Raw genomic sequence first — 10,359 nt, forward strand, 5'->3', positions numbered from 1 at the left:
GCAGATAAACAAGCAACACAGAGCTTTGATGTCCCTCACGTGTTACGTTTCTGGTGTTTTCAACTTGACTGTGATGCCGAAGCTGCAAGAAATCAAAAAGTTAAAAAAGAAGAAGAAAGAAATGACTTTGCATATGGGGGGTTTCGTCCATTTCAGACTTTGAGAAGATACAAGAACAATTTGATGGTTGGAATACCAGAAAATCCGACCTAACAAACTTTGATTTCAAGAGGAAAATCTTGCATGAAATTCCTTTGCCAAAATTAGGCAAGAAATTTAGCCAAGTAGTAGAAATTATGACTGGGATATTTTCATCTTATCCTAACATATTATATAATAAAAATTATTTATTTAAATATCCATTTTAATTGAGATGATAGTTTACGATAAAATAAAATATTATATATTCATACTTTAAAAATATTTAATAATTACTTTTAGAGTTAAAAGTGTGATTGAAAATAAATAATGAAATATTGATTTATATTTTCCTAACATCAAACAGTATCATTCGGTGGAGGCTACATGATTTTCAGTAGACACCTAGTCTATGTCTTGTTTTCTTTCTTGGCCGTCTATATCTTGTTATTGAAGCGATGAAGTGAAGTGAAGTGAAATATAAAGGAAGAAGAAGGGAAGAGAAGAGATAGTCCGGACTCCGGGCATGATTTGTTATTGACTGGGTTGCCCATGGCCCATGTTGATTAGATCGATTTCCATGTGCTTTTGATTAATTTATGGCTCCCACAGTCTTTATTACAATAGTCGCAACTTCTCTCTCTCTCCCTTAATTCTTTTACTGGACCAAGACTCAATCTTTTTCATGATTTTGTCTGCAGATCAAGAGTGAAACTCTGAACCCACGTATGGCTGAAAAATCAAATTTTCCCATTTAATAAACCTCTACAGTGGGTCATAGAATTTCGATGTTTTTACTCTTCCTGAGGGTATGTTGAATGTTGATTAGTTATCTTCCCTGTTCCCCTTTCTGCTGATTCCTCTCTCTCCCATGATTTTTCAAGAAATCGTTCAGCTCTCTCTCTCTCTCTCTTTCCGTTTCACACGTGATATTCATAGCTTTTGCCTCCTTAAGGACATGTAATGCATCAAACTGCTGAGTTTTGATCTCTGGCTGTGAATTCTTGAGATGTGGTTATGAACCAGTAGAAAACACCACAGAGCATGTCTTAATAGTGTCAGACTATCCATTCACACTCTGTTCTAAATTCTAATGAGTTCAACACTTCCTTGTTGGGTTCTGATGCGTGATCTTTCCTGTAAAGTAAATGATGGGTGCTAGAGTTCACTGGTAGATGTATGTGTTAAGTTCGTTTCTTTTATTCTAAAGAGATGGAATCTGGAAGTAGGTTCTATACAGCTGACGAGTTCAAATTGGATGCAAAATGGCTTATTGATCCCAAACATTTATTTGTTGGGCCTAGAATTGGAGAGGGAGCTCATGCCAAAGTGTACGAGGGAAAGTAAGTTTCGAGCTTTTCTTGAATTTGATTTCGTTCCTTAGTTATTTGATCTGTCGAACTGAAAATTTCTTTGCTTTGACCTCGGGGCAAAGCCCTTAATCAGGCGTGGCAATTTTCTTCTTGTTTATGAGAATATAATTTAGATCTGCAAAATACTTTCGTAGTATTTGTCAGATTCAGTTATCCCTGGTTTGTTTTTTATTATATGTTTTCTGTACATGGCTCCTCTGGTAATTAGCCAATCTTGTGTATATTCGGTGGATTTGTCAAGCAATTATTTTACAGATTCCTACTGTCTAGGTTATGTTCTTTAGGTTCTGTCAGCAATTGAATCGATTTTCACGTTTGTAATTCCTGATTTTAAAGCGAATGGTTACGCTGGCATTGAATTGCGCTTTAATAGTCACTCAGAACTCTGGTTTGTGCTCCTAAACTGATATAAGTCACTCAAGTAATATATTGCAAGTTGATGTCTGGTTATGCAGCAAGTTTCTCACTCTACTTTTTGGTTATTGGGCTCTCTTCAGATACAAAAACCAGACTGTTGCCATTAAAATTGTTCACAAAGGAGAGACTCCAGAAGAGATTTCCAAGAGAGAAGCACGGTTTGCAAGAGAAGTTGCAATGTTGTCCAGAGTTCAGCATAAAAACCTAGTGAAGGTTGGATTTGATTTCGAGGCTCTTAGTGTCTTGTTTTATCAATTTGCTAATAGATATTGAAACCGTGTGCCAACAGTTTACTGGTGCTTGCAAGGAGCCTGTAATGGTGATAGTTACCGAGCTTTTATTGGGAGGGACATTACGTAAATACTTGCTGAACATACGGCCTAGGTGCTTGGACAGACGTGTTGCTGTTGGATTTGCCCTTGATATTGCTCGTGCAATGGAATGCTTGCACTCTCATGGGATCATACACCGTGATTTGAAACCTGGTAATCTTTTCATTTCTGCATTTTATTCTTTTGATGTCGGTCTCATTGGGTTTATATTAGATCTAGTTCAATTGAATATATCTTCTAAGAATAAATCCACTCAGGAAGTGATAGAAGAATCTTAAGAGTGGAATCATCTCTTACATGAATATGAACCCCCTACAATGTCAACCTATTTTACAAGATAAGATAAACAAGTTATTCGAAAGGCAACATCCTAGTTTAGCTTTCGAGTAGTCAGTATCTTTTTATTCTTGCCTGCAACTACTACCATATCATTGAAGTCTTTTTTGGAGCTAATATGCTATGCTGGCCTTTTAGTGCCAATTTATTATCATTCACAAGTTCATTTAACACAAGCTAATAGCTTCAATTGTAATCTTCATTTTGAAATGTACTTCTCTACTGTTAAAGAGTAGGTAGTCATATGAATTGTTAAGTTATATTTGATGTTATTATTTTTAATGTAGCCCTTTAAGAATTTGAGATTAGTAAGCAGTAGTTTTTTCCTTTATCAATAATATGTTTGACTGTTTCATCTTGGAGTAACTGTGGGCCAGACTGGGATATTCCTTGGGCCTTTTACTCTGTATATATGTAATTTTCTCTAATATCAATTTTACGAGTTGGAGTCAGGATTTGAGATTGCAATGTTGGTTACTGGCAGTAGAAAAGTCTGATACGCTTTGCTGGATGTGTTTTGGTACAAACTACAATCATATGATTGTTTATTTTTACTACTATCAAGTTTGGCTAAGTGGCTAACCTTTAGCTGTAACCTTTTTAGAGAAATAGTTGTGGAAAGTACATGACGAGGGCAAAAACTCGGGGGTGAAAAAGTAAAAGTACGAGACTTCCCCCTTAGCAACAGACACTCAGCAACTAAATTTATAGATGTAAAGCAGGTTTTGTGGAAGAAACTTCTTGAAAAAAATATCTTGCATCTTCTTGATCTCAGTCAATGCCATTCATATGCATTCATTCTACAGATTATATAGCATAAAAAGCTTGAGTTTGAATCTTCTATGAAGAAAGTTTGAAGTTAATGTAGTTAATTTGCTAAGATGATTAGGTTTGCATGCTATGACGCCAGGTAGTTCTCCCTCAAACAAAGGGTGAAGGATAGGGTAATAGATATTGTCCCATACAGGTGTGTGAAACCCCTTGTGGTGATGGGGGCTGATAGGCTCCCTTAGCCTTGTTCATGTGTTTTGGTATGTGAGCCTTGTTGTTTCTGTTTCCTGAATTATTTATCTTGTTGGTAAGGCCTCTTTTTTCTCTTTATAGTTTTTCCCTTCCCTTCGAATTAGTAGTCTCTTGCTTGTGAAGGGAAAAAAAGGAGGAGTTATGCCATTCAATATAGAATTTGGAAGGGAATTGTTGTATGTTTTACTGTTGTCAAACCCAGATAGATTTTAGACGTGGGATATATTTTCACAGGTCTGATAGGAATAAAAAATCAAACTCAACTCAAATACATTTGAATCCAATTTATTGAAGTCATCTATATGATTTTTTTTACCATTTAATCTTATTTTTACAGGAGGTTGTGCATTATATCATTCAGCGGCCATGTTCTTCCCATAACCTTTACATGTCAACAGAATGCTCCAACAACACTGTGAATGGCCCTACCCAAACCCAGTCCTAAACAGAAAGAATACTTACATTACTAACTTAAACCAATGAAAACAAACAAAATACAACTTTAATACACGTAATATATTCATTTCTCTCCTGTCCTCAGCCCTTCCATGCTACTGTTCCTTTTCATCAGTGCATCAATTGGCCTTCATTATACATAAATGAACTGTCTCAAGAAGGAGGTTTATCCAAATTAGTCTTTGAAGGATTTCAGCTAAGGGAGCAGACTTTTCTTGACTTTTGACCAGTATTATGTGTGATTAATGGGACATGATAAGAAAATTGATTATTTCGTTCTTATGTAAGCTCAGATGCTAGTTCAATGTGCATTGGCTTAAATGAAATTAAGGTTGACTCATGTATCCTCTTATATGATAGCAATTTTTTTTTAGTTTTATTTGCTTAATTTCTTGATATGCAACTTGGTTATATCAACCAGTATAATATTACAAGTACTTTACCTAGACTGAACACAAAAACAGAAAGAGATGTTCTGGTCTAGTTAAGAACATCCTTTACCGAATAAAAAATATGTATTACACTTGCCCCCACACAAATCATTAAGTCAGTGGCCTAAATCATTTGTTTTCGACAGGCCCCACATACAAACGAGCACCATTGTACACACAATTGCTCTAATTAGTGCATTCATGCAGTTGTTTTCTTTCATTCCCTGCATTGCAAATGATGTTGCTGTTCGTGAGGTTCTCTTAGAAGATTTGTCTATCACATATGGCTTGATGTATTGTAGGGAGAATCCTGGACAAAATTTCTTATGTTTCCGAGATATAGCTGTCTATGCATGTCACCTCAAAATTTGACTTCGTAAACAGTATATTTATTTATTGAAGATGGACTATTGCTTTTGTGTGCAGAAAATTTACTCCTGACTGCAGACCATAAAACAGTTAAACTAGCAGACTTTGGTTTAGCAAGAGAAGAGACATTAACAGAGATGATGACTGCTGAAACTGGAACATATCGTTGGATGGCTCCAGAGGTGGTTCATTAAGAAAAAAGATACTTGTGTTTTCCCCTCTCCCTTCCCCAGTTCTAATTTTATGATTGACAACATAAATATTTCTTAAATGCATTTATTGGTGTCAGTTGTACAGTACTGTTACATTAAGGCAAGGAGAGAAAAAGCATTATAACCATAAAGTGGATGCCTATAGCTTTGCAATTGTGTTGTGGGAGCTCTTACACAACAAATTGCCTTTCGAGGGAATGTCAAATCTCCAGGCAGCATATGCAGCTGCTTTTAAGGTAAAAGATATATTTCCCCCCATCTATGTTTTATATTATTATGTTGTTAGATTGACATCAGCTTAATCTAACTGAAAATATTAAGGGGTACTTTGCCATTTCAGAACACGAGGCCTAGTGCTGATGACCTCCCAGAGGAACTGGCTAGGATTCTAACTTCATGCTGGCAGGAGGACCCAAATGCTCGGCCCAATTTCAGCCAAATAATTCAAATGCTACTTAACTATCTTTACACCATTTCTCCTCCGGAACCCTCAATTCCTCCTCGGATTTTCATGTCTGAAAACACTGTTTTGCCACCTGAGTCTCCTGGCACAAGTTCTTTGATGGCGGTGCACGATGACACAGGGGACACACCTAAAGGAAAAATGGAAGACAAGCCAAAGGGTTTCTTCTTCTGCTTCAGCCAGTGTTATTAACCGCCGAATAGTAAATGAGACGATCAGAAACTCTGTCCTTCCCCTCAAATGTGGCTCTAGGGAAGCTTAGTAATCTAGTAGATACTAGGTTTTAGTCTCACAAATACAATTATGACATGCCACATGTTTAAGTTGATCAATTTACATTTCCTTGAAGTTCAATTCTGTTGTCAGATTACCTTGTATGCATCTGATGCTGCTGTTGAGCTTACTAGATATACAGGGTCCTAGCTTCGAGTACATGGTTCTATTATCTAGCTGCAACCATAACTGTTTGGACCTTGGAGTTGGGGGGGGTTATAATATAGGATAACTGAAATCCAACTCCAATTCTATTCCTTCCTTGCACATTGTTCATGCAGATCCAGGAGTTTAGTTCTTCATCATTTCCTTTCTTCTTGCCTTAGGATGCTATTTTCTCTATGTTCAAGTCCTAGTCCCCAATCCAACCGGATAGATGCTATTCCCGGGTTATGGTAATTTACACTTCCAAACGCATTCAGCCATCTTTGTGTTCTTTTAATTTTCTTTTCGTAAAGCTATACTTTTTTTGTAATGAAAAATAAGGTATAATGCAGAATGCAAATAATAAAAAAGAAAGGATTTGTTCAAGATCAGGTCTACCCAAAAGATTTGCTTATACAGCCTATAGGTTTGGACTCTTGCTGTATCTTTTTCTCAAATAATACGAGATCTTCGTTCACCACCTTCCTGTAATCAATGGATATTATTACATTAGGAGTATTGAGTAAATAATATGGGTTACCTAAAAAACTAAATTCTAAAAGACTACTTCAAATAGCTATTAGGACATAAAAACTGATGGCATTGGATTAGGCAAATTTCAAAAAAATAGACTTCAGCTACAGTTAATCAAAACTTTTGGTCATATTTGGATGTGCATTGTAGCACTATCAAATCAATTGTTTACTATTATTTTATCTCTCTCCTCTGATTTTTTTTTTCTCTTTCTACTTAAATCTATGAAGAAAAAAAAGGGTATAAATAAAATTAAATAAATTAGGTAATTAAAATTAAATAAAAAGGTAGAATGGTAAAATACAATAAAATTAAATAAATTAATAATTAAAAAAATAAAAAAAATATTATTTTATTATTATATAATAAATAAATAGATAATCTAATGTAGAGATCTGATGTGAATGGAATAATTAAAGTCAAATTCATCTCATATTATTTTATTATTATATAATGAATAAATAAATAATCCAATGTGAACATTTGATGTGAATTGAATAACCAAAATTAAATTCATCTCATATTAGCTAAAACTAGGGTTTAAAGTGATTCCAATCCCTGACAACAACAATTTCTCTGTAACATGTCTTTGATATAATCTGAGTGTCCAGTCTCCCGTGTGCTGGGTTGGGTCTAAATAATTCTTTCCTAATTTCAACTTTTTTATGAACCTCGCATGAAGGCAACTGCGTTTGGATAGGCATGTTCTTTGTAGACAGATACGCCTCTTCTGTCGACCCTATTCACTGGATCAAGAACATCAACCATTAAAACCATTTCCCTCACTTCTGGGGTTGACCAAAATACCGTGACCCTCGCCAAGTAGACCTGCATGCATGGCTACAAGCAGCAAGAGTAGCAATGAAAGTCACATCATCTGGTTCAATGATCATCTCCCACATTAAACAGAAGAAGCCAAGATCATTTCCCCGTCCATTAATGGTAAGACTTCGAATAAGTTATTTTCAAGTATAGATATTTTTTTTAAGCCATTTTATAAACTAGTAATGCTAGATACAAATTTTAAATAGATAAATCTCATACAAATTATTTATAAATCATTTCTTTTTACACTTTGACATAAGTACTGATGCTAGCCGAATGAATGCCACATTAGCACGCCATGTCATCAAATTGCCACATCACAAAACATCATTCTTGATTATACTCCCGCATCGAATACTGTCTACAGAGTATTAGGGGTGTAAGAATTTAGTCCGAACCAAAAAATCGATTGGACTGACCAGTTTGTTGATTTGTTTGGATCGGACCGATTAAAGAATCGGTCGGTCTCAGTACAAGAAAGCAGGAAAATTCATTTTTTGGTCAAGTGGAGTTTTTTCATTCCAGACCAGACCAAACTGACTGGATTATTTATTTAAAATTTTAAATAAGTTTTTAAATGATATTTTATAATTTTTTAAAGTAATTATATAAATTGAAAACAAATAATTATGTAAGTTTCTTCTAACTAATTATAAGTAATTATGTAATTTTCTTCTACCTAATTAGTTATGCTTAGATTATTCAAAAATATTAAAGGTTAAGAATTTTAAGATAGGGTACTAACTATTAGTATTGATAATACACAAACTATTAACATTATTATTATTTTTTTGCTTAAGTTAAATAGTTAAGTATATAGCTAGTTAGACAACTTAGACTAAATAATTCACTTAATTTTTTTTTAAATTTTATATAACTTTTTCTATAAAAAAACTTGAAAAAAAAAATAGTAAAAAAGGACCCGGACTGAAACGCCTCGATAAAACCAATTAGACTGAACCAAAATTGGCTGATCCGATCCAAAATTCTCCTTCAAAGACCGATCGGACCGGACCTATTACTTACAACCATACAGATTACAGACCCACATTTTGCATAGAAATCTGTCAGTGCAGTTCCAAAGTAAACTCAGGTGAGTTTGGTTGTCAAACTCATCTCAATTTATTTCAACTTATCATTACAATTTTTTCAAATTCCAATACAAAATATAATAAACAATTCAACTTTTTCAAATTCTAAAATAATAATAATATTAAAAAATAATATTCTAACAATATTTTATCATCTCAACTCAACTCAACTCACTTCAACATCCAAACACAACCGAATAGAGCACTTGTAATGAATCAGGTAGAGTTAAAATTTAGTCAAAGTTTGGCTACTTAGCTGAAAATACATCTATATGAAACACTCTAAATTTACAATAAATTTAATATTGGGATTTTTGACTGGCCAAAATTGTTGGTCATATATTTTTTTCACATTAAATATTTTTGACTTTCCCATCGATAACCACCAGCTTCATCATACTGCATTTTCTCATTAATTACTTGCAAACCATCAGCTTTTATTCAATTGGTTTTCTTAGATAACATTAAAAAAAATCAGCTGTAACTTGTTACTGTTCAGGTTGATTTTTTGTTTGAGTTGTACCTGAAATCACAAATGCTGTATTATTCTTTTCGTTTTCTTTTTGTTATTATTGCTTGCCAAGTGTTTATGTAAATGACTAAGCATTTTTATTGGATTGATCAAATTTATCTTTAAAATTTAACCAATATCACACTTTTTTATATTTACCTATTCTATTTAAATTCAATCTCCATATTGGATTAACCATCCACTCTCTATATAATAATAAAATATTATTAAATTAATAATTTTTTTATTTAATTTATTTGTATCACATTTTATAATTCTACCAATTTAATATTAATAATAATTATATTCTAATTAAATTAATATTAAAAAAATCATATTTTCAAATGTCATTTAATGCTAATAAAAAAATTGAGATTAAACTTAATTGGAGTGAGAAATTATTATTTTAATGTTTAGTGAATCAATTGTGGTTCTCTATATTTGACTAATTACTGTAGTAGAAATTCAAATTATTTTAGAAATGACCAATTCAATGTAGAGTGCTTTTGGTACAAATTGTCTAAATTTTAACTAATTTCCTCTTTTGGTTAAGCCAATGAATATGCTAAGAAAGGCTCAATATAGATTTTTTTATATTCTTAGCTGGCCTAATATACTATAGTAAAATAGTAAAATCGTAAGAGAAATATAATCGTTAAAAAAGATTTTCATTGGAATAACATGACCGTTGAAAAATAAGACCGTTAAAAAATTATATCTATTAAAATAATATAAATGTTAAAAAATTAATGTATATTTTTTTAATAAGAAATAAATATTCCAATTATCAATTGAATTAAAATAAATAAAAAAATCAAAATAGATATTTTAACGAAATAACGATAGATTTAGAGAATTTATTATTTAATATTATTAAAAAATGATTAGTTAAATAAAATAAATAAATTAATTAAAAAATAACTAGACCACTCTTGTACAGAAATAATCCCCATTTTCCAGTTTCCAAAGCTCTGATGACAGGAAATACATAAAGTACACTGGCCATGGTGACGGCCTCATTGGGCTCCTCCACATGGTCCTTTTGCCTCTTATCAATTTTTTACTGTTCTAGAGTATATTTAAAATTTTTATTTTTTTAAGTATTTTTTTAATATCTTTAATCATTAAAAAAAATTTAAAAAATATAAAATTTTATTAATATTCACTTCCTTAATTATTAAAAATAAAAAACAATAAGTAATAAGAAAGAGTATCGTTATTTTTCATTGAAAATAGACGATAAAGAGCCTCTCTCCATGATTTGCTTTGCTATGTAACCAGAAATCGTAACATTCAATGCAGAAATCGTAACATTCAGTGCCATAACATCTCTTTGATCCCATCTCCCCAAACAGTTTTCGTGCAAAACTAGATTCTCTTTAGTCTATTTAATTAATATACCAATTTAGAGAATTTTTCTACAACAAAACT

The 10,359-nt window shown here is 32.6% G+C and overlaps 1 protein-coding gene across 1 annotated transcript; it reads left to right on the plus strand.

The window, feature by feature from the left end:
• Positions 1–518: 518 nt before the first annotated feature.
• LOC108981455 (serine/threonine-protein kinase STY13-like) lies at positions 519–6,084 on the plus strand. The gene is made up of 6 exons (XM_018952634.2): positions 519–1,481; positions 2,009–2,141; positions 2,218–2,413; positions 4,933–5,057; positions 5,165–5,323; positions 5,428–6,084. The coding sequence occupies exons 1-6, from the start codon at positions 1,351–1,353 to the stop codon at positions 5,740–5,742; spliced, it is 1,059 nt and encodes a 352-aa protein (XP_018808179.1). The 5' UTR covers positions 519–1,350; the 3' UTR covers positions 5,743–6,084.
• The last annotated feature ends 4,275 nt before the right edge of the window (positions 6,085–10,359 follow it).

The sequence above is a fragment of the Juglans regia genome, chromosome 9 (assembly GCF_001411555.2).
Source record: "Juglans regia cultivar Chandler chromosome 9, Walnut 2.0, whole genome shotgun sequence".
Taxonomy (NCBI): domain Eukaryota; kingdom Viridiplantae; phylum Streptophyta; class Magnoliopsida; order Fagales; family Juglandaceae; genus Juglans; species Juglans regia.

Bases quoted from the DNA above. Each gene is read 5' to 3' on its own strand.
- LOC108981455 (XM_018952634.2), top strand. From the start codon at position 1,351: ATGGAATCTGGAAGTAGGTTCTATACAGCTGACGAGTTCAAATTGGAT. The intron at 1,482-2,008 runs GTAAGTTTCGAG...GGCTCTCTTCAG, and splicing joins GCCAAAGTGTACGAGGGAAA to ATACAAAAACCAGACTGTTG. The intron at 2,142-2,217 runs GTTGGATTTGAT...GTGTGCCAACAG, and splicing joins AGCATAAAAACCTAGTGAAG to TTTACTGGTGCTTGCAAGGA.